This window comes from Schistocerca gregaria, chromosome X (genome assembly GCF_023897955.1).
Source record: "Schistocerca gregaria isolate iqSchGreg1 chromosome X, iqSchGreg1.2, whole genome shotgun sequence".
Taxonomy (NCBI): Eukaryota; Metazoa; Arthropoda; class Insecta; order Orthoptera; family Acrididae; genus Schistocerca; species Schistocerca gregaria.
The window spans coordinates 324,836,266-324,862,394 of record NC_064931.1 but is presented as its reverse complement, the minus strand read 5'-3'; the positions used below and the strand labels follow the sequence as shown (position 1 = coordinate 324,862,394).

Sequence of the window (26,129 nt, the reverse complement as noted above, 5' to 3'; positions counted from 1 at the left end):
GCACTTTTTCGATGTCCTCCATCAATCCTACCTGCTAAGGATCCCACACCGCACAGCAATATTCCAGCAGAGGACAGGCAAGTGTAATGTAGGCTGTCTCTTTACTGGGTTTGTCGCATCTTCTAAGTGTTCTGCCAACAAAGTGCAATCTTTGTTTCACCTTCCCCACTATATTATCTATGTTGTCTTTCTAATTTAAGTTGCTCGTAATTGTAATTCCTAGGTATTTAGTCAAATTGACTGCCCTTAGATTTGTACGATTTACCGTATACTCAAAATTGATTTGATTTCTTTTAATACCCATGTGGATGACATCGCACTTTTCTTTGTTTAGTGCCAATTGGCACTTTTCACACCATATAGAAATTCTCTCTAGATCATTTTGTAATTGGAATTGATTGTCAGACAATTTTACAAGACGGTAAATTACAGCATCATCTGCAAATCTAAAGGGGCTGGTCAGATTATCACCAAGATACTTTATGTAGATCAGGAACAGCAGAGGGCCTATCTACATCTACATTTATAGTCTGCAAGCCACCCAACGGTGTGTGGCGGAGGGCACTTTACGTGCCACTGTCATTACCTCCCTTTCCTGTTCCAGTCGCGTATGGTTCGCGGGAAGAACGACTGTCTGAAAGCCTTCGTGCACGCTCTAATCTCTCAAATTTTACATTCGTGATATCCTCGGGAGGTATAAGTAGGGGGAAGCAATATATTCGATACCTCATCCAGAAATGCACCCTCTCGAAAGCTGGCGAGCAAGCTACACCGCGATGCAGAGTGCCTCTCTTGCAGAGTCTGCCACTTGAGTTTGTTAAACATCTCCGTAACTCTATCATGGTTTCCAAATAACCCTGTGATGAAACGCGCCACTCTTCTTTGGATCTTCTCTATCTCCTCCGTCAACCTGATCTGGTACGGATCCTATAACACTACCTTGCAGAACGCCAGATATCACTTCTGTTCTACTCAATGATTTACCGTCTATCACTATGAACTGTGACCTCTCTGAGAGGAAATCACGAATTCAGTCACACAACTGAGACGATACTCCATATGCATGCAATTTGCAATTTGATTAATAGTCACTTGTGAGGAATGGTATCAAAAGCCTTCTGGATATCTAGGAATATGGAATCGATCTGAGATCCCTTGTTGACAGAACTCCTTACTTCATGGGAATAAAGAGCACAAGAATGATATTTTCTGAATCCGTGTTGGTTATGTATCAATAAGTCATTTTCTTCAAAGTGATTCATAATGTTTGAGTACAGTATATGCTCCAAAATCCTACTGCAAATTGAGGTCAGTGATATAAGTCTGTAATTTAATGTGTTACTCCTATTTCCTTTCTTGAATATTGGTGTGACCTGTGCAACTTTCCAGTCTTTAGGAACAGACCTTTTGTCAAGTGAGCGGTTGTATATGATTGCTAAGAAAGGTGCTATTGTGTCTGCATACTCTGAAAGGAACCTGATTGGTCTACCATCTTGACCAGAAGACTTGCCTTTCTTAAGTGATTTGAGTTGTTTCGCAACACCTAAGATATCTACTATTATGTCATTCATGCTAACAGCTGTTCTGGTTTCGAATTCTGGAATATTTACTTCCTCTTCTTTCATGAAGGAATTGTGGGAGACTGTATTTAGTAACTCTGCTTTAGTGGCACCATCATGGGTAACATTTCCATCGATATCGCGTAGTGACAGTATTAATTGTTTTTTTGCCACTGGTGTACATTTCATATGGCCATAATCTCTTTGGGTTTTATACCATATTTTGAGACAATGTTTCATTGTGGAGACTATTAAAAGAATCTCACATTGATGTCCACACTAAATTTTGAGCTTCCGTGAAACTTAGCCAGTCTTAGAGATTTTGTGTTCTTCTGAATTTGGCATGTTTTTTTGTTGCTTCTGCAACAGTGTTCTGACTTGTTTTGTGTACCATGGTGGATCAGTCCCGTCTGTCCCTTATTAACTTATGCAGTATGAATCTATGTATTGATGTCGATACTGCATCTGGTCTACACTTACATAATTAGCTTGGAAGGAATGGAGACTCTCTCTTAGGAAGGCATCAACTGAATTTTTATCTGCTGTTTTAAATAGATATATTTTGCATTTATTTTTAGTGGTTTTGGTTGATATGGTTTTGAGCCTCGCTACAATGACCTTGTGTTCATTAATTCCTGTATCCATCTTGACGCTCTCTATTAGACCAGGATTATTTGAGGCTAAGAGGTCAAGTGTGTTTTTGCAACCATTTACAATTCGTGTGGGCTCATGAACTAATTGTTCAAAGTAATTCTCAGAGAAAGCATTTAGTACAATTTCAGAAGAGGTTTTCTGTCAACCACCATGTATTTTTGCCAACAAATCGAGGGTAGATTGAAGTCTTCACCAATTATAACTGTATGAGTGGGGTACGTATTTGTAATGGATTCAATTTTTCTTTGAACTGTTCAGTTATTATATCATCTGAGTCGGGGGTCAATAGAAGGAGCCAATTATTATTTTGGTACGGCTGTTGAGTATTACTACCCATAGTTATTTGCAGGAACTATCTAATTCAACTTCACTACAAGATAAACAACTACCAACAGACACAAACACACCACCACCTACTTTATTTAATCTATCCTTTCTGAACACGGTTTGTGCCTCCGTAGAATTTTGGCAGAATTTATCCCCGGCTTTAGCCAGCTTTCTGTTCCTATAATGATTTCAGCTTCAGTGCTTTCTTTCAGCACTTGAAGCTCTGGTACTTTCCCAACACAGCTATGACAATTTACAAGTACAATACCGACTGTTGCTTGGTCGATTCTTGTCGTTTCTTTGCCCTGCACCCTTTGAGACTGGAGCCCTTTTTTATCTTTCCTGAGTATTGTATTCACTTAACTTGAGGTCCTGTCTTGTCAGCCTACAACTAGGGTTTCTAAGATTCATTAAACCACATAAATGTGGCATGATCAGTCATAGCCATAAACTGTCTCCCATATAAATAATATCTGAAATATTTTTTTCCATATTACTAAAGGAAATAGGTTCTGCTCTGTTGTGAAAATTAGCTTGATTGGACTTCTTGGATGCATACTCAATAGTGTGCTCAAATTCCTCATGAAATTGGTTAACAAGACAGCTATTTGCATAATTACTGGCATCACAGAAGAATACTGACAGGTTCTCAGAATCCAGGCATGCCAAACAGGCAATGGAACTAATATGTCTTTTAAATTTAGAATTGCTGTTTCACACTCAGCAGCCCCCATGCACAGTCCTCCTTCCTTAGCAGTTTGATGAGAGGTTTTTCAGTTGTGGCATATTCTTTTATAAAATGACAAAAATAGTTCGACAAGCCCAGAAAAGATTGCAGCTAATTAACATTACAAGGGGAAAGTAAGTCTCTTACTGCTTCAGTTAACTGTGGAACAGGTCAGATTTCATTGGTGGAAATTATGCCCCCCAAAATAATTAACTTAAGGTTGTTCAAACTTGGATTTTCATAATTCCAGGCTGAGATTCATATTTTGTATGCATGATAGGCAAATTACAAGGACTGCATGACAATTATACAAGGGCATGCTGAAAAGTAATGCCTATGAATTTTTTATGCAAAAAGAGTAAAGCTTTTTAAATAAAACAAACATAATTAACATTCCAAATCATTATTCTTTGTGTCTACATACATGCAGACCTTTCTAATTACAGGGCTACAAATTGCAGTGCATAACATGGTGGAGTGTAAAGTAACTATCTCAGTGTGTGGAAAACAGTGTGCTGTAATCAAGTTTTGAATTTGAAGAGTTCACCCACATATAGAGCACCATCTCCTTCAACATGACAATACCAGACCACACACAAGTGCTGCAACATATGCATCAATCTGGTATCTTGTATCCACTGTTCTCGATCAAATTCCATACAGTTCCAACTTTGCCCCATCCAATTTTCACCTGTTTCTAAAACTCAAAGAACACTTTTGAGGACTTCATTTTGATAGTGATGAAGCAGTGCAAGCAGAGGTGAGAGTGTTGCTCAGTTGACAAAGTCAAATATTCTTCAGTGATGGTATCAACAAACTGTTATCTCATTGGGAGAACTGTATTCATCACCAGGGTGACTATGTTGAGAAATAAATGTGTAGACATGAATAATTTGTTTTATTTAAATTGCTTTTACAATTTTCACATAAAAGATTTGAAGGCATTACTTTTCAGCCTGCCCTTGTATTACCTCTGTATCCATCTGATTGTGTATGATTTCTTTAACAATGAATTGCTAATGATAGAGAACCCTGCATGATTTTTGAATGATTAGCTTCATGTTGCTCCTGAAGATTTCATGACGGGTCAAATTTGTAACAGACAAATCTCGCATTCCTCAAAACCTGAAGTAAATTCTCCATATATTGGATACAACAAATTTCTATCCTTCGTAGGCAGATGCATCAAAATTTTAATGTAACTTCTGTTTTAAGGATGTTGCGACATTCACAATATTTCGTCATAATCAGTTTTCATGGTGGTCATATTATAACATACCATTTGAATATAACACTAACATTTGTCACACTAATTTGAGAGAAGTAATGCTAAGTGTTGTGTTAGCTAATGTGGGCTGTCAGCACTGACCTAAACAAGGAAGGAGAGAAGCTGCCATGGCCGCTGGCAGGAATCCAAAATGATCTGTCCATAAAACTTTAAGACTTTTTGAGTACTTGATTGCTAAAAAGAAATGACTTCTTGTGTTTCCTTTGTCTCCTACAAGCAAGTACTTTACTCTCTATTACTACTTGCAGAACACAGGCTAAGTATTGTCTTCCTAATACTCAATAATGATGCTCACAAAGTCTGCGACCAAACTGGGCCTGACCAGTGATGGGCATTTGGTTAAGTCAGCATTGGCAGAGGGTACTAAACTCTGTCTTCCTGGAAGTGAGGTGCTGTCTGCTCTTTCCATAGGTGTGCAGGTCAGCGCTTTCTTGATGCTGTTTCTTGGCACTGCGCTGGTTGGTGTGCAGTCGCTGCTATAGGACTGCACACCAAGGATACAGACTCCGCAGTGATCACACAGTTTACCTATGAATTTGTGCTTTATGCTTCATTCCCCAAATTTATAAAAAATAATATTGTCTTTCTGAGAAAGAGTTCTGGACAAGAACCATGATGGACCATGAACTGATTCTTTATTTTTTCCTGGTAGGAGTTTTTAAATCTGCAACTATTTTTAATACAAGAGAAATAAATCAGATGTCTGTATCAGTCACATTTTTCTTAATGTCAATTACCTTTATCCTGGGGTAGACATTGAGGTTTAATGGGTGTTACTGCTTGATTCAGATACCTTTCTGCTTTGCATTTTATTTTGCTATAAAGTAACTATATGTCCTGTTATTCTGAATATGGCACAGAATCTTATAAATTAATCACTAGTTGGTTGAGTAAGCTGCATACTGCAGGTAATTGTCACATACATACATTAAAACAGTGCATCCATATAAATAAATACTGTCAGTAGGTTGTATAGCTTCAACTAGACAGTGCCTTTTTTGAGTCAGAGCATTTCAAAACTATTCAAAGATACAGGTAACATGTCCAGAAGCATAATTAGCACAGTATATCAGACCAGAGATACAACTAATATGTACATACTGTAACTGATACATTTTTATACAGTTGTTACATAAACATAGTTTTTTGCAGATTTATTTTAGTAATGAAACAATTAATTTATATTGACACAGGGGAAGTTTCAGTAGTAAGTTAGTGTGTATTATCTGGTTTCACTACAGAATACTTTAAAAAATGCATTGCCACTATTTCAACTTTGTAACTGAGGATGATCTGCCCTTGTTTCTTAGGATGCTCTGCCCACGTTACTTGTTATGCATGAAGTTTTGTGATTCTTCATAAAGAATTTCATTTATTGCCTGATTTAATTTTTGTAGCACTATTAGACTGTTGTCTTTATTAACTTAAATGTGAAAATTTTAGTTTATGGTTGGCTGTGACCATTACGAGTAAAAATCTGAAAATTCAAATCTTGAAGGAAAGTTCTTGTAGAATGGAAATATTTTATGATTAAAGAAGATTACTCACCAAAAAGCAAAACTGTTGAATTATTGATAAGCACACACAAAAGATAGAAAACTTACTGGGTTTCAGAGTTATTTTTCAACAATTTACAGTGAAATAAAATACACACACACACACACACACACACACACACACACACACACACACACACACACACACACCTGCTCCCCTACATGGTGGATGGATTGGTTGTGTGAAAGTAGTGTTGGGTGGGGCGGGTAAAGGAAAAGAGAGGCAGGAGGCAGGAAGAGGGACTGAGGGTTGGTGGTTAGCTGCTTGGAGGGAGGTGAGTGGTTTGTAGCTAGGAATGCAGGGGGCAGCAGTGGCCATCCCTCCCTCATGCATTCCTAGCTGGCAAACTGGTCGAAATGTACCAAGTTTACTTTCTTGTATGTGTGTGTGTATTGACAGCTCAACACTTCTGCTTTTTGGTGAGTGGTCTCCTTTATTCCTAAAGTATATTAATTTGAAAATACAAATTACTTTAATCAGTCACATTTATTATTTTTATTTCTATGTGTTTAAAAGGATTGTCCCATTGTCAGTTGGATTTATTACAATCAAAAAAGCATGCATTTTTTTACGTATGGCATTTGTGGGCAACCTGTGGTGCTGTCTTTCATTTCTCATAGGCTGTTTCTGTAGTCATATTTACTGCACATATATTTTCTTTCAAGAATGAATTCACTGGTATAATATGTGTAAATAATAGTGATATGCAGTATGCTTCATACTTGGGACAACAGCTGCGTAATTTCTATATTGTTTGTAATGGTAAGACTCAGTGCTGTAGCCTTAATAACAAGTAACATATAACTATTTTATAGCACAATAAAATCCAGGCAGAGGGCTTGTTACATCAAGCAGTAATACTTGTATAAATGTTACACATACCTGAGAACCAAACTGCAAACTCTTTTAATGTGTTAGTTCAAATGGTTCAAATGGCTCTGAGGGACTTAACTTCTGTGGTCATCAGTCCCCTAGAACTTATAACTACTTAAACCTAACTAACCTAAGGACATCACACACATCCATGCCCGAGGCAGGATTTGAACCTGCGACCGTAGCGGTTGGGCGGTTTCAGACTTTAACGTCTAGAACCGCTCGGCCATCCCGGCCGGCAATGTGTTTGTGATATTAATAAAAAAAGTGACCAATGCAGATACTGTTTCAATTTGTGTAAGAACTGATTCATCACTCATTTCATATAACAACAAAAAAGTAGCACAATACATAGTACACAATCACAACCACAATATTAACTGCTTATGTTGGCAGTACATGGGCCTGAAGTCTTACAACTTTTACTGATTCAGAAGTAGCATGCTGAATTAATGAGAAAAAGTTTACAGCTTAAATTCACAGTATGATGTCTACACCCATAATAAAACTATCATTTCTGTCTGTTTGTCTGAAAATGTTAATCTCCAAAACTATTAGACAAATTTTCAGCAATTTTGTCTTCTAACTTATGCATAGCTTGGGGCAACACATAGGATTTATTTCATCAAAATTTGGTCACAAAATATATTGCAATTTACATTTTTATCTAAAAACTCCATATCTGTCTGTCTGCCTACACCTATCTCCAATTTTACCAAAGGAATTTTCATCATAGGGTTTTCACAGGTAATTTGAGCATAACTTGGGGCAATGTATAGGCATTCTTTCATCAAAATTGGATCATGGAGAGAAAAAAAAAGGATATCATTATTGAAAGTTTTCTCTAAAATCATGTGCATGGCTTAGTGGTTCACATGTTTAATCATCACTTTGTGATGCACCTAAGAACCAATAAGTGGCTTTGATAGTTTTGTAGTATGCCAAGGAACCAATAGATGGTGCTGTTAATTTTTTTTAACTTAGTGACAGGTGTATTTTTAGAAGTTTATGTCAGTGATAGAATTAAATACTGCAATCTTATCTTGATGAAAAAATTAACATTGCATTTACTTGCCTAGGATATGTGAATTTACGGATTTCACTTTGTATATTTAAAACTTAATGACATTGTTGTACTTATTTTAATAGGTTTATTTATATTCTTTGATAGGAAAAAGAATTTATTAAGTTTGCTTTTCATTTGGGGGCTTAATCATTACATTTTGATTTTGTTTTGTTTAAAAATAAAAATGTCTAGAAAATGGCTGTGTCTTTCTGAATACACCAGAATGGGAGGACTATGTGGTCTCAAGAATCCAATGAAGATCATGAGGTGAGACTTGCTGTGGCTTTAGAACATCAGACTTTTACTAGCTCTTTGGAAATTCCTTCTGAAGGCAAGGTACAGTGTAACTCTGACTGAGAGTGTTGTGCATTATCTTACTCCTCAGAACCCTTCACTGATAGAGGCTTAAAGTTAGTTCTCTCCAGCATTACATCATAGAAGCAGAAATTTTGACAGGAATTGGTGCAAATGAGCATGTTTTTATTCCCTGAATTCCACTTATTTGTAACAGTTTACCATTTCACTTTAAATGTGTATAGTTTCCATAAGCTTATGTTATGCCATGACCATAAACAAAGCACAAGGCCAGACACTGTGTGTTGCGGGCATGGAACTTAGTGTCAATTTCTTTTCACTCTGTCCCCTGTAAAGATGCAAAGTAGCTCGTTGTTCATGTCCCCAGTCACACTACTTCAAATGTTGAATACAGTGAAGCTTTATAAGCAAAAAATAAATTCCATGCGTGCAAAGTATTGGGTGCAGCTATATGTAAATACTTGGTCAACATCAGGTTTCTCAGATAATGTAACTACACTCCTGGAAATTGAAATAAGAACACCGTGAATTCATTGTCCCAGGAAGGGGAAACTTTATTGACACATTCCTGGGGTCATATACATCACATGTTCACACTGACAGAACCACAGGCACATAGACACAGGCAACAGAGCATGCACAATGTCGGCACTAGTACAGTGTATATCCACCTTTCGCAGCAATGCAGGCTGCTATTCTCCCATGGAGACGATCGTAGAGATGCTGGATGTAGTCCTGTGGAACGGCTTGCCATGCCATTTCCACCTGGTGCCTCAGTTGGACCAGTCGTGCTGGACGTGCAGATCGCGTGAGACGACGCTTCATCCAGTCCCAAACATGCTCAATGGGGGACAGATCCGGAGATCTTGCTGGCCAGGGTAGTTGACTTACACCTTCTAGAGCACGTTAGGTGGCACGGGATACATGCTGACGTGCATTGTCCTGTTGGAACAGCAAGTTCCCTTTCCAGTCTAGGAGTGGTAGAACGATGGGTTCGATGACGGTTTGGATGTACCGTGCACTATTCAGTGTCCCCTCGACGATCACCAGAGGTGAACGGCCAGTGTAGGAGATCGCTCCTCACAATATGATGCCGGGTGTTGGCCCTGTGTGCCTTGGTCGTATGCAGTCCTGATTGTGGCGCTCACCTGCATGGCGCCAAACATGCATACAACCGTCATTGGCACCAAGGCAGAAGCGACTCTCATCGCTGAAGACGACACGTCTCCATTCGTCCCTCCATTCACGCCTGTCGCGACACCACTGGAGGCGGGCTGCACGATGTTGGGGCGTGAGCGGAAGACGGCCTAACGGTGTGCGGGACCGTAGCCCAGCTTCATGGAGACGGTTGCGAATGGTCCTCGCCGATACCCCAGGAGCAACAGTGTCCCTAATTTGCTGGGAAGGGGCGGTGCGGTCCCCTACGGCGCTGCATAGGATCCTACGGTCTTGGCGTGCATCCGTGCGTCGCTGCGGTCCGGACCCAGGTCGACGGGCACGTGCACCTTCCGCCGACCAGTGGCGACAACATCGATGTACTGTGGAGACCTCACGCCCCACGTGTTGAGCAATTCGGCGGTACGTCCACCCGGCCTCCCACATGCCCACTATACGCCCTCGATCAAAGTCCGTCAACTGCACATACGGTTCACGTCCACGCTGTCGCGGCATGCTACCAGTGTTAAAGACTGCGATGGAGCTCCGTATGCCACGGCAAACTGGCTGACACTGATGGCAGGGGTGCACAAATCCTGCGCATCTGGCGCCATTCGACGGCCTACACCGCGGTTCCTGATGTGTCCGCTGTGCCGTGCGTGAAATCATTGCTTGTACAACCCTCTCGCAGTGTCCGGAGCAAGTATGGTGGGTCTGACACACTGGTGTCAATGTGTTCTTTTTCCATTTCCAGGAGTGTATATTTTTGAAAAACTGAATTTTAAGAGCATTGTGAAATTTCTTCAAGGATGCATCCACATTTTCTTTTTACATAGCAATTACTTTGTTCTTCTCTGATATTTTTCTTTGCTACACAGCTTTGAACTAATTATGACTGACTTTCCTTTTTCTTCATAGAAAATATATCTTAGTTCAAGAAAAGAAGAAAGATACACTTGTGAATTGCCACCAAATGTTATCCAAGTTCCTGGAGTGTCGTATGCAACTGAAGATGGTTTTGTTATGACAGATGCTTCTGTTTGTAAAGTGAAAACACTTATTCTGTGTACAGGTAAATATTCTTGTTATAAGTAGTTGCAGATTTTAATTTTTTTGAATTCCTATAAACTGTAGATGTAATGGGTGACATATGTGAACACTGTTAGATTAAGAGAAAGCATGTTAGTGCTAAATAACATTTTTGTAATGTTAGTATAAACAAATGTGCCATTCACTATCCTATAACTCCCTCTAAGATCACATTTTGAAAAATACAGTCTTTTTTTCCAAGCAATATAATATTTGGAAGCTGTGGATTTGAAAATAGACTATGTGCAACTTAAATTCCTCAAAATATTTGATAACACTATCACTACTTGTGTGACTGAACATCATCATCCTTCAGAATTTGCACTTTTACAGGCTACCAAATAACCTGCTGATTAAATTTTCCTTAGGTGTCACCATGGTACCATGGTCTACTTACAGTGGCATTTCATACTGTGCTGAAGTGGATTTACTTGCGTTCTAGTTAGAGGAAACACTCATACAGTGCTTAATCTTCCAGATGGTCAGCCACATTGATTATGTGAAAGATGGATTATGATGGAAGTGGGTGAGTGAGATGAGGTTTAGGAAGAGTCTGAAAAACCTAATATTACCATACTTCAGTCCAAATCCAAAAGCAAGGTCATGAAGGAAAAACCAACACTTAGCATTGAAAGCTCATTTGTTATGAACATCAATATACAGCCAGAACAGACCTGAACTCCTGTTTATACAAACATCAAATTTTCCAGAATATACAAGCTTTCTATAACAATAACTGTTTACTGAGTAGTTACTGCACAGAAAACTCTGTGCATGAAATGCTGTTGTTATTTTCTGATAACATGATACTTTTAACACAGTATGAAACAGATTGTTAATTGGATTATTTCTTTCATAAACATGTTAGTAGCAATAATGTTTCAGTAAATGATAGTTTTGGGTTCTGTTGAGTGTCTTCAAGAATTTGTGTAGCAACATGCTTTATTAATAATTAAATTATTTGTAAGAGAAAACACTCGCCAAATAGTAGAGGTGTTGAATCATTGATAGGCACGCAAAATAGAATCAAAACTTTGCTAACTAATTAGAGTGTGAAAACGCACGTGCGTGCATGCACAGAACACACACACACACACACACACACACACACACACACACACACACACACACACACAGCTTTATTGTTACATTTTTCCAGTTACACACAATACTGTGATTGCATTTTGGCAAGTGGCTGGGTTGAGGGTTTATGACAGGTGTGGTGGGGTGGAGGGAGAAAGATATGGGAAGTGGAAGGAGGGGTATGGGAGGGTAGCTAGTGGCTTGGAGGGAGGGAGCAGGCATGCAGGATAGAATTATGGGAGAGTGAGGTACTAGGTACACAGGCTAGGAATGTGACACATGGGTGCCAGAGCTGGTGAGTTCGTGTGACACATGATGACAATGGCATGGAGACAGGGGTTGGGATGTGGTGAAAGGGCAGAGGAAATGGATCCAATTGGATAGAGGTTGTGGGTGCAGCGGGTTAGTGGAGATTGAAGCCAGGAGGATTATGGATGCAAAAGATGTGCTGTGAACATACCTTCCATCAGTGTTGTTTAGGAAAGTTGGGGTTGAAGGGATGGATCCAGGTGGCACCAGGTGTGAAGTAGCCATTGAACTTGAGCATGTTGTGCTCAGTATTGTGTTTCACCACTGTGTGATCAGTTTTGTCCTTGTCTCCAGGTGGCGATGGCCTTTCATTCTATTGGTCAGCAGGTTATGCTCATGTAGAATGCTGTACAGGAATTGCTGCAGTGGTGTTATGTGACAAGGCTGCTTTCACAGGGGCCTCTGTTACTGATAAGATTGGATAATCCTCTGACAGAACTAGAATAGCTCTTGCTGGGTGGGCGAATCAGGCAGGTCTTGCATGTAGGTCTCCAACAAGCTTATGAGCTCTGTGGCAAGAGGTAGGGAGTGGGGGTGGCACATGGATGGATAAGGAAATTGTGTATGTTGAGTGGACAGTGGAATACAATTTTAAGAGAGGAGGGAGGGATCATGGGGGGTACGGTGTCACTCATTTCTGGGTATGATGATAGTTAGTCGAAGCTCTGGTGAAGGACGTGGTTCAGGTCCTCTAGTTTGGGGTCAAAGTGGGTGATGAGAGGGGTGTTCCCATGCACCTGATTCTTGGGGGTGGTGGGAGGATTAGGGGTTCATGAGAATATGGTGCACAAAATCTGTTTGCAGATTTGGCTGTGGGTGGTATTGCCTGTCTGTGAAGGACTTTTGTGAGACTTTCAGCATACTGGGAAAGAGAATTCACATTACTTCAGGTATTTTGTTCATGGATAGTGAGACTAAATTGGATGAAATTTTGATGTGGAAGGGGTAACATCTGTCAAAGTGCAGATTTCGTTGGTAGAGAGAGGTATAGGTGGAGCCATCAGTGATCTGAAGGTGACTGTTCAGGAAGGTGGCACAACGGGGTCAGTGCTTCTTCTTCAGAGTTAATCATGAGGCTCATTCAAATGAAACCTGGTCAATGCATCTACCTTTGCCTTACATGTAAGGTGGCACCACATAACTGTGGGTATGGTGGCGCCATCTATAGGTAGAGAGACTGAACCGTGTACACCTTTTGATGTTGCATAGTGCCAGTGAGGTTTCACACCGAAGAGAAGGTGGTCACACAAGTTATCATCCACTAGCAAACATACAGGTGAGTAGGTAGGAACAATGAGGAGTGATTAGATTTTTGGTGGCGGAGGGCTTTGGATGTAGTGAAATGTATTGACAGATGAAAGCTGTGTACAGTGAATACAGTCTGAGTCATTCAAGTGTTGTCGAATGACCCTAATGATTCATTGAGGGGTGTGAGTCACTGGAAGACGATGCTTGTCCTGGACAGACTCATTGTGTCATCACTCTGGAAATTGTTGCAAAAGTGAATGCTTTAGTCTTGGACAACTGCAGAATCACTGTGTACGAGATCCATTGGTTAGTGGCTATTAGCATGGGCACCGCCCACACCATAATGCATCAACACTTGAACTTTCGAAAAATCTTTGTGCAGGGGGTTCCCCACCAACTGACCACCGAACAATGCAATACTCGAATGGCATTGTCTTTGATTCATCTGCAAAATTATTGTGAGGAGGTATATGGCTTTCTGTTACATATTGTCACAGGTGACGAAACACAGTGTCACTATTTTCAAGTGGAAAGCAAGTGTCAGAGCAAGCAGTGGAAACGTGCAACATCACCTCCTCCAAAGAAATCAAAGGCCATGGACATCAGTCCTGCTAAGGTCATGATGACCTTCTATTTGACCACAAGTTCCACTGCTTGTCGAGTTCCTGGAATGGGGGACCACCATCAGTGCCCGGAGTTATCAAGCCACTTTACGGAACCTTAGATGAGCCATCATGTCGAAATGCTGAGGCATGTTGTGCAATGGCGTCATCCTCCTGCATCCACCCACACACGGCCAGTGCGGTGAAGACAACATTGCAGCAGTTTTGGTGGGAAATGCTGGAACATCCATCATACAGTCCCGACCTTTCACCTTATGTATTTCATGTGTTTGGACTCTAAAACAAGCTATTCGCGGACATCAATTCACAATGGACGATGAAGTGTGTGACTGGGTCGAGGCCTGGATCTGACAGCAGCCTACTAGCTTCTTCAAGGATGGAATTGACCAGCTAGTGTTGGAATGGGATAAATGTGCCAACGGTTTTGGCAACTATTTTTGAGTATGTGTACTGTGTATAACTACATTTTTGAGTTAATAAAATCATTACATTTACTTTACACTAGTGACTGGGTTTCATGTGAATGCCCCTTACAGTTAGTTGTCTCCCACTGTTTTAAACTTAGTGCAGTCATGAAAATGCACTTTGGGTCCATCCAAAGGTAACTGCTATGAGTTTAATGTTCAATATATCCAAAACATGCATAAGGTATGTGGACCCTCCTAAATGGTGAGCAGCTCAGGCAAATGAATCACCAATGATTTGAGTTTGGCAGCCCAAGGTTCTTGTCATACTTTGGCAACAACCTTTGCGAGCAACACATTGGAAAATGTGCTTTTTTGGAGAGTGATCATCTTGGAATAATAACTTTGATTGTAAAGTGGTTCAGAAAAGATGTCCCTCCACCCCCCCCTCCCTCATCATATATACACATTCTGTCAATACAGCAACAGATGAGGCATCCTTTACTTCCCTATTATAGATTCAACTTCTGTTTCCCAAGATCCTCCAAAAACTGAATGGAACCCATTACAGTAATTCAGTTTCAAATATTTGCAGAGGTTTTGGTAACCACTGGGTAGCACTAACACCCTGTGACCTATTAAGTGAGCTCAGAGGGCATTCTTCCAAATGTAAGAAAGAAACAATGTGTCATATGAGATTCTCAGTGTGTCAGAACGCATTTATACTAATGATGAGAAAGGAGGGTGCATGAGAGAATGTGATCCCATTTTGGATACTAAAAGATGTACAAGAAGTGTTAGGAACACTAAATTCCAGTAGAAGGCTTCACAGAGGAACACATCATGTTGAAACATTCAATTCCAATGCAATAGCCAAACTCCAAAGAAGTAAGGAGTTTGGAGAATATTCAGTTACTGTGAAATAGACCTGCACACTGAATGACAATAAGGGTGTAGTCAGAAGAACGTGTTATGTAATAATACAAAGAGTGTCATTAGTGAACTAAAAAAATTTGTTGCTTTTGTCTTGACATTTGATTCACTATTACTACCCTATGACATCTTTATCTACATATACATGACTACTCTGCAACTCGCAGTTAAATGCCTGGCAGAGGGCTATGCAGAAAAGTAATCCCCATTTTAATGTAGCATGGGAAGTAGTGAGGCGAGGGTGGGGGGGGGGGGGGGGGGGGGGGGGAGGAGGAACGGTCATTACACTGACTCACAGTATGCTTAGGGCCACAAAGAGAAAAGAAATCTGTGCTCTATACAGACCATATGTAATTATTGAATGTGTTGTATGTCATAATTGAGTTAATTAAGTATTCTAGTAGTTTATTTATGATTTAATGGAAGGTATTTTCTGGATATCAATAATACTTAAGCAAGTTTTCTCTACTTTCCATAGATTTTCTTCACAAACGAAATTAAATATTCCAAATTTGATATGTTTGGCAACACTATATTGATATAAAAAATATAAACAAGATGTACATCCGAAGTAGTTTGTCATCTTTTTGTCTTTTGTGTGAAACATCCAGCATGGAGCAGGAAATACTGTGCCATTGTTGAAGAGTGGAAAGTAGAGGAGATTATGCTCATGAAATATGTACTCTGTTGTGAATCAAAGAGGTTTACCACAGCACTACAATCCCCAACATTTAAATATAGCTTTTTCTCAGGCAAAAAATGCTAGTGAGGATGGGAACTACTTCACTGTAGACCAAGTAGATGTTGCAGCATCTACAACAAACAGCTGCAAGTGCAAGCATAAAGAGAATAAGAATTTGAAATTTTACTACATCCTAACAAGAATAAGTGACTGCAGCAAATAATGCTCAAAAATATGGAAATATTAGACATGACACACATGTAACATTAATTAAAAGCAGTCTATATGCATGAGAAACTGCTTCAAATTATCCTAGGCAAGACTTATACGTAGGGAAGCTAAGGGGAAAATGTCCAGTACTTAAAGTTTAAGATAAAACATCTACCAAAAAAAGACTCTGGATCCCAAATTAATTGCACTTTATGTGATGTCTGAGGACTGTCAGAGATGGTGGAATGTAATAATATTATAAATATGCTTTTGAAGTTAAAAAAAAAAAAACGCCAGGTCACCAGATTTGGTTCTAGTCTCCCAGGTGACATTCCATGTATCTAATTGTGAATTAATTAAAATGTGCACATGAGTGTGGCAACAGCAAGTATATAAAAAAATTGGTTTAGGTGTCCCAACTACAAAGAATGCTGACAGTTTGACTGTCTAATTGGGCTGTAACTAAATGGACTTTTTATTTATATTTATTACAGACAGTAGATCTACCATACACAAGCTTCATGGATGGACAACATGTCAGAACATCCTCAGAAAATTGTGTTTCTTAATGAATTGAATTTTTGTCTACGTACAAATATTCCCTTTGGTTTTGAGAAATGTTATTAGAACATTGCAAGGTTACTTATTTATGTCTACAGATTGAAGTTAACGAAGCCCACAACAGAAAACTAAAAAAAAGTGTCTCCATACATCTGAAACATTAATACAATTATTGATAGATATATGTGATATAAATTTCACATTTCTGTGGTATGCTCATCATGTTTGCTGAAATCACTAGCATAAATATTTTGTAAGATTAAGTTAAGCAGGACTACTGAAAGGAGAAGTGCCCAAAAAGTAAACAGGCACAAATGAAGAAAGTATTCTTCAATAGGGGAAATTTGTTTGTGTCACTTACAGACTTGGAATGATGACAGAATTTTCTAAAATTTGCCGTAAAGTACATAATTATTACTACTGGAACTGAATCAAAAGCCTACTTTTATTGACACATTGTGGAAATTACTGTATCAAAATTTTATGGGTAAATGCAAGTAAGTTGCTGGTGGCTATGCACCAAGATCATGGCCAATTTCTACCCCACTCCTGTTACAAGAAGTACCACCACCACCACCACCACCACCACCACCACCACCACCACCACCACGACTACTACTGCTGCTGCTACTACTCCTGATGCAGCTAATGATATTACTTAATTAATAATAACAATAATAATGATTCACAACCTATGTTAATAGAGACATAATAATTTATTTCTAATGAATTTTATTGAAATATTGCAGGTTACTGTTACTCTTACCCCTTTCTGTCTGAAGACTGTAAAATGGATCAACCGGATCACTGCAGAGTAAATCCTTTGTACAAACACTTGATTCATATGGATTTCCATACACTCTACTTTCTTGGAATCCCGCTTATAATTGTGCCTTTCCCAATTTTTTATTATCAGGTAAGATGATAACTATTCTATTTTTTTACAAACTTAAACTATGTCAGATATAATTTACCAACAGAAACATAGTTTTTGTTTTTATAATTTACAGGTGAGAATTTCAAAATTTTGAACATAGTTGGTGTTCAGCAATGGTGAACATGAATGAATGATTTCTGAAAGTTAACCAACAAGTTGCAGATATGAAGGTTTATTAACAACCCCTGACTGTGGTTTCAACAATTGCAAAATTAACTTCTTCAGAAGTATATGGATCTATTGAAGAAATTTTTGTACATCATAGTTTAAATGATTATCAAGGTGTAAAGGATGTACAAAAACACAAAAATATAATAAAGAAAAATTACTTACACGTAAAATCACATACTGGTGAAGACAGATTTCTGAGCAAAGTAGCGCATTTCAAAGCACAGAAATTATACTTATGTGAAGAACTGGAAATTTTTTAACACAGTGTCAATAGGGATGGTAACAAGATCAACTGCAGCTTGTGACTCGGCAGTTCCCTGAAAGTTTTAAACCAGTACTTCAGTCCTGTTAAGGTATCTACAGTTCATTAGTGGCCTCCACTTATCATTCATTTTCATCAGTTTTCTATTTTTCTTGTAAAATATTTCATCTCTTTCTATCTGTCTTCATTTCACTGTGATTAATTTTCAAAGTTTCCCCTCCTCCTCCCTACCTTCCATCTTCCTCCATTTTTCTACCTAAAATTTCTCTCAGTCTCTTTTGCATATAATGCAGCAATTTGTAGTTTACACTAGGTGTTTGCTATGCTATACACATATGTTTTCACACAGGTATACCACCTACTGATGTTTCCTAATTCACGCTCCATCATAACTTTGTCAGTTGCTGCATGGCACCAGCCATTGCAGTTGCATTGCTTTTTAATTCCATGTACATTTTAATGTGAAGAGTTTTACACTTAGCTCAGCTCCAATGGAAATGTTTTTCAATCAGTTATATTTAGTGTTATTGATGGCCACATGCACCATGTTATGTGACATGAGCTTCTTTGCTCTGAAATTTATTGTCACCAATATATGATTTTATGGGAAAGTAATTTTTGTTTATTATATTTTCATCCAGTGGTTTTGCACATCCTTTACACCATGATGATTCTTTTTAAGTATGATGTAAAAAATTTCCTGAATAAGTCCATGTACTTCTGAAGAATTTTATATTTTTTTTGAATGATTTCTTGAAGCCTTCAGCTGCCATTTTCTTTATTTCCTGTACGATTGTACAATTTTGACCTTAGGCCATTTTCAAGTATCTAAAACAGAAGTTTCATACATTGGATGCAAGAACAAGTCATATCTGTAGATATACGAGGTGCATTATAACTTACTTTACAGATGATTTTTTGGTAACAGATTATGTTGTTGCTCCTATGACATCATATCAAGCTCATAAATTAGTTCGAGGTATTCACACTATTTTAGCAGCACGTTACTTTCAAGGAATTGTTGCAAAGCTCTTATATATAACATACTTAACACTAGGAAGATTATAATTATTTTACAGAATTTTGCTAGTTAACCTGCTTATGCTTTTGTTCTCAGTTATATTTAATTATCGTTCATCATTGGTGTAAATATGACTGTATGTAATTTCTTTAAAATAACTGGTAAATATTTGTTCTGTTATTGTAGGAGCATGTCATTATATATCACAGTATAGTAATGAGATAGTCCTGAGAACCATGAGAGTCTAGTAAAAACTGCTTTATGGTTGTTTGATGTTTTGCATTATAGTCAAATTTATTAATGAGTGTAGTGATAATTTTACATTCTTTACTTCTGTAGTGCTTCACCCTAGAACTGGTAGAAATTTGTCTAGGAATTTCCCATTTTTCAGGTCTTTTAGCTCATTTAAAACTTTGTCTGACTGATCTTCTAGATGTATGTAGCTTTCAATTTCTTACATTATATTCACAACTTTTCCTGTCTGTAGCTTATGTAATATTTGAAGTGATTCAGTTTTATTAGGTATTTTGTGGTCGGTGTCTTAAGTGTGCAGCAATTGTGGATGGGTTATTGTCACTTATTGTCGTGTGTTCTTTAAATCATGTACTAAACTTTCTTCCTGTTTTTCCAATATAAAATTTTGGGCATTCTTCACAGTTAATTTTGTAGATTCCTGATTGTGAAAATGGCTCCAGTTTACATGGTATGTGTATCAACAATCGGTTTAGATTGATAGTGGTTCTGTAATGTTAAAGGAAATAACATACTGATTAGTGTAGTTTTCATTATATCTGGATGAGTAAACCAAATGAAACTGTAGAACTGTGCATTTCTCCATATCAGAAGTTTAGTTTCTGAATCAATAGTATAAATAATGATGGATGACGGTGCCAGAACCACCACAGCTCCATCTGTCAGTAAAAATGTAACAATTTGGTAATATATGAGGCACTGAGAACTGTAAGGGCCTAAAGTATACCATCATCGATTTTGAGATTGTGGTATTTGTTTATGCTCCTGATATCTGTTGCTCTTATGGTGAACCAGTTTTATGTATATCTGTAGCCCCCCACTGTAGATGTGAACACTCACGAAAAGCTTTCCCATCTTTCTTGGATATTCATTTCCACATAGGCCCAAAGCACACAGCATAATTTTGTTGCTCTGTGCTGCTGAGTTGTCATCAAGGGTTGACAACATAATTTAGTGCCTATATCACTTATGTAGTAGTAATATTTCATAATCGGAGAAGTACTGGCATTTTTATCTGAACCTCAGGCCTCAGAATGTGCTTAATGAAAATGATAATGAGGACCATGAAGGGTTGAGGTAGATCATAATCATGTGTGTGTGTGTGTGTGTGTGTGTGTGTGTGTGTGTGTGTGTGTGCAGTGTGCTGCATTTAGTATCTGTTCTTTATGTTCTGATTTTAGTTTCACATTAATTACAAACTTAATAACTGTCAAAAGATGTTATTGCCAATATCCTATATATGGTAATGTTGTGAATTAACATAAAAATAAATATAATCTTAAATTTTAATTAATATTTCATAACATAGAGAGGGTAAATTATATTTTGTAGGTAGTATAAGACATTGAGACTTGATTAAAAGACAATTCAGACCTATGACTGTGATGATATGTCAATAAATTAGATTTTCACAAACGTCTACACTGATGAAAAAAAATTGCAGTACAAAAAAAAAAAAAAAAAAAAAAAAAAAAAAAAAAAAAAAATTAACATAGAATTATGAAATTTCAGGAAAATATTTGTCTAGGCAGGCCATTGCTATTGACCATTGTATCAAACCTCGTATCGTACAGGCTTTTGTTTGTTTGGTTAGAACAGCTCAGCGTGGTGGCTCATGTTGGTACCAATGATGTGTGTTGCTTTGGATCGGAGCAGATTCTGTCTGGTTTCGGGTGGCTAGCGGAAATGGTAAAGACTGTCAGTTTTACTTCCGAGATTAAGGAGGAGCTCACCATCTGCAGCTTCATCGATAGAACTGACTGTGGTCCTTTGGTGCAGAGCTGAGTGGAGGGTCTGAATCAGAGACTCAGGCAGATTCCTTGACTTGCACCATTGGGCGGTGGGTTTCTGGGTTCCGCTTAATAGGTCAGGAGTCCACTACACACAGGAGGTGGCTAACGGGTAGCGGGGGTGTGTGGAAGGGACTGGGTGGTTTTTTAGGTTAGAGGGTCTCAGGGAACCACAGAAGGGACGTCCGTCTAAAAGGGGGCAGATAAAACACAGTAAGGTAGTTGTAGAAATGATTGGTATTGTAGTTATAAATTATCATAGCTGTGTTGGGAAAGAACCAGAGCTCCAAGTCCTAATAGAAAGCCCAGCTCAAATAGTTGTAGGTAGAAAGAGCTTGCTAAAGCCAGAAATAAGTTCAGCCAACATTTTTTCAGATGATCTAACAGTGTTCAGAAAGGATAGATTAAATACAGTTGGTGGAGGAGTATTTATTGCTGTCAGAGGTAGTTTGCCTTGTAGTGAAATGGAAGTAGATAGTTCATGTGAAATAGCATGGGTAGAGGTTATACCTGACAATCAGAATAAACTATTAATTGGATCGATTTACCGACCCCCCCCCCCCCCCTCCTCCGACTCAGAAGATATAGTTGCTGAACAGTTCGAACAGTTCAAAGAAAACTTGAGTCTCATTTCTAATAAGTACCCTGCTCAACAATTATAGTCATTGGTCACTTCAGTCCACCCTCGATATGTTGGTTAAATTGTATGTTTAAAGCTGGCGGCAGGCATAAAATGTCATCCGAAAATGGTTTTGAACAATTACTTTATGAGCCCACTCAAAGTGTAAATGGTTGTGAAAGAATACTTGACCTATTAGCAACAAATAATCCTGGACAAGTAGTGAGTATTGTGACGAATACAGGGATTAGCAACCACAAGGCAGTTGCTGCACACCTACAACCATCAAAATGAAATGCAAAGTATATATATTTAAACCCCCCCCCCCCCCCCCATGAACCATGGACCTTGCCGTTGGTGGGGAGGCTTGCGTGCCTCAGCGATACAGATGGCCGTACCGTAGGTGCAACCACAACGGAGGGGTATCTGTTGAGAGGCCAGACAAACGTGTGGTTCCTAAAGAGGGGCAGCAGCCTTTTCAGTAGTTGCAGGGGCAACAGTCTGGATGATTGACTGATCTGGCCTTGCAACATTAACCAAAACGGCCTTGCTGTGCTGGTACTGCGAACGGCTGAAAGCAAGGGGAAACTACAGCCGTAATTTTTCTTGAGGACATGCAGCTTTACTGTATGATTAAATGATGATGGCGTCCTCTTGGGTAAAATATTCCGGAGGTAAAATGTCCCCCATTCGGATCTCCGGGCGGGGACTACTCAAGAGGATGTCGTTATCAGCAGAAAGAAAACTGGCGTTCTACGGATCGGAGCGTGTAATGTCAGATCCCTTAATCGGGCAGGTAGGTTAGAAAATTTAAAAAGGGAAATGGATAGGTTAAAGTTAGATATAGTGGGAATTAGTGAGGTTCGGTGGCAGGAGGAACAAGACTTCTGGTCAGGTGACTACAGGGTTATAAACACAAAATCAAATAGGGGTAATGCAGGAGTAGGTTTAATAATGAATAGGAAAATAGGAATGCGGGTAAGCTACTACAAACAGCATAGTGAACGCATTATTGTGGCCAAGATAGATATGAAGCCCACACCTACTACAGTAGTACAAGTTTATATGCCAACTAGCTCTGCAGATGATGAAGAAATTGAAGAAATGTATGATGAAATAAAAGAAATTATTCAGATAGTGAAGGGAGACGAAAATTTAATAGTAATGGGTGACTGGAATTTGAGTGTAGGAAAAGGGAGAGAAGGAAACATAGTAGGTGAATATGGATTGGGGCTAAGAAATGAAAGAGGAAGCCGCCTAGTAGAATTTTGCACAGAGCACAACTTAATCATAGGTAACACTTGGTTTAAGAATCATGAAAGAAGGTTGTATACGTGGAAGAACCCTGGAGATACTAAAAGGTATCAGATAGATTATATAATGGTAAGACAGAGATTTAGGAACCAGGTTTTAAGTTGTAAGACATTTCCAGGGGCAGATGTGGACTCTGACCACAATCTATTGGTTATGACCTGTAGATTAAAACTGAAGAAACTGCAAAAATGTGAGAAATTAAGGAGATGGAACCTGGATAAACTGAAAGAACCAGAGGTTGTACAGAGTTTCAGAGAGAGCATAAGGGAACAATTGACAGGAATAGGGGAAAGAAATACAGTAGAAGAAGAATGGGTAGCTCTGAGGGATGTAGTAGTGAAGGCAGCAGAGGATAAAGTAGGTACAAAGACGAGGGCTGCTAGAAATCCTTGGGTAACAGAAGAAATATTGAATTTAATTGATGAAAGGAGAAAATATAAAAATGCAGTAAATGAAGCAGGCAAAAAGGAATACAAACGTCTCAAAAATGAGATCGACAGGAAGTGCAAAATGGCTAAACAGGGATGGCTAGAGGACAAATGTAAGGATGTAGAGGCTTATCTCACTAGTGGTAAGATAGATACTGCCTACAGGAAAATTAAAGAGACCTTTGGAGAGAAGAGAACCACGTGTATGAATATCAAGAGCTCAGATGGCAGCCCAGTTCTAAGCAAAGAAGGGAAGGCAGAAAGGTGGAAGGAGTATATAGAAGGCTTATACAAGGGCGATGTACTTGAGGACAATATTATGGAAATAGAAGAGGATGTAGATGAAGACGAAATGGGAGATACGATACTGCGTGAAGAGTTTGACAGAGCACTGAAAGACCTGAGTCAAAACAAGGCCCCCGGAGTAGACCACATTCCATTAGAACTACTGACGGCCTTGGGAAAGCCAGTCATGACAAAACTCTACCAGCTGGTGAGCAAGATGTATGAGACAGGCGAAATACCCTCAGACTTCAAGAAGAATATAATAATTCCAATCCCAAAGAAAGCAGGTGCTGACAGATGTGAAAATTACCGAACTATCAGTTTAATAAGCCACGGCTGCAAAATACTAACGCGAAGTCTTTACAGACGAATGGAAAAACTGGTAGATGCAGACCTCGGGGAGGATCAGTTTGGATTCCGTCGAAATGTTGGAACACGTGAGGCAATACTGACCTTACGACTTATCTTAGAAGAAAGATTAAGAAAAGGCAAACCTACGTTTCTAGCATTTGTAGACTTAGAGAAAGCTTTTGACAATGTTGACTGGAATACTCTTTTTCAAATTCTAAAGGTGGCAGGGGTAAAATACAGGGAGCGAAAGGCTATTTATAATTTGTACAGAAACCAGATGGCAGTCATAAGAGTCGAGGGGCATGAAAGGGAAGCAGTGGTTGGGAAAGGAGTGAGACAGGGTTGTAGCCTCTCCCCGATGTTATTCAATCTGTATATCGAGCAAGCAGTAAAGGAAACAAAAGAAAAATTTGGAGTAGGTATTAAAATTCATGGAGACGAAGTAAAAACTTTGAGGTTCGCCGATGACATTGTAATTCTGTCAGAGACGGCAAAGGACTTGGAAGAGCAGTTGAACGGAATGGACAGTGTCTTGAAAGGAGGATATAAGATGAACATTAACAAAAGCAAAACGAGGATAATGGAATGTAGTCAAATTAAATCGGGTGATGCTGAGGGAATTAGATTAGGAAATGAGACACTTAAAGTAGTAAAGGAGTTTTGCTATTTAGGAAGTAAAATAACTGATGATGGTCGAAGTAGAGAGGATATAAAATGTAGACTGGCAATGGCAAGGAAAGCGTTTCTGAAGAAGAGAAATTTGTTAACATCGAATATAGATTTATGTATCAGGAAGTCGTTTCTGAAAGTATTTGTTTGGAGTGTAGCCATGTATGGAAGTGAAACATGGACGATAACTAGTTTGGACAAGAAGAGAATAGAAGCTTTCAAAATGTGGTGCTACAGAAGAATACTGAAGATAAGGTGGATAGATCACGTAACTAATGAGGAGGTATTGAATAGGATTGGGGAGAAGAGAAGTTTGTGGCACAACTTGACTAGAAGAAGGGATCGGTTGGTAGGACATGTTTTGAGGCATCAAGGGATCACAAATTTAGCATTGGAGGGCAGCGTGGAGGGTAAAAATCGTAGAGGGAGACCGAGAGATGAGTACACTAAGCAGATTCAGAAGGATGTAGGTTGCAGTAGGTACTGGGAGATGAAGCAGCTTGCACAGGATAGAGTAGCATGGAGAGCTGCATCAAACCAGTCTCAGGACTGAAGACAACAACAACAACAACATATATTTAAAAAAGCTGATAAAAATGCTCTTAATGCCTTTGTAAGAGACAGTCTTCACTCCTTCTGATCTGATCGTATAGAGTGTAGAAAAGTTGTGGAATGTTTTCAAAGAGGTAGTCTTGACAGCAATTGAGAGATGTATACCACGTAAATTAATAAGTGATGGTACTGATCCCCCATGGTACACAAAACGGGTCAGATCGTTGTTGCAGAAGCAATGAAAAAAGTGTGCCAAATTTAAAAGAACACAAAATGCCCAAGATTGGCAAAGTTTTACAGAAGTTTGAGATATGACACGTACTTCAATGCGAGATGCTTTTAATAATTTTGCACAGCGAAATTCTGTCTCGAACTCTCTCAGAAAACCCAAAGAGATTCTGGTCATACATAAAACAGCCCATTGGCAAGACACAATCAAGACCTCCACTGCATGATAACAATGGTGAAGTCACTGATGACAGTGCCACTAAAGCAGAGTTATTAAACACAGTTTTCTGAAACTCCTTCACCAAAGAAGACAAAGTAAATATTCCTGAATTCCAATCAAGAACATGTGCCACGATGAGAAACATAGAAGTAGATACCCTCAGTGCAACAAAGCAGCTTAAATCACTTAATAAAGTTAAGGCCTCTGGTCCAGATTGTATACCAGTCAGATTCCTCTCAGAGAATGCTGATAAAATAGCTCCATATTTAGCAGTTATATACAATCACTCGCCCTCAAGAAGATCTGTACCTAAAGACCAATACCCAAATAGGGAAGTAGGAGTAATTGGCTGAATTACAGGTCTATA

The 26,129-nt window shown here is 38.9% G+C and overlaps 1 protein-coding gene across 3 annotated transcripts in view; it reads left to right on the top strand.

The window, feature by feature from the left end:
• LOC126299231 (uncharacterized) overlaps window positions 1-26,129 on the top strand; it is a 251,445-nt gene that overhangs the window by 220,238 nt on the left and 5,078 nt on the right. For all 3 annotated transcript variants that reach the window (XM_049991015.1, XM_049991014.1, XM_049991016.1), the window contains exons 6-7: window positions 10,440-10,593; window positions 17,413-17,579. In XM_049991015.1, coding sequence (XP_049846972.1) covers window positions 10,440-10,593; window positions 17,413-17,579 — 321 coding nt within the window. The remainder of the gene's footprint in view (window positions 1-10,439; window positions 10,594-17,412; window positions 17,580-26,129) is intronic.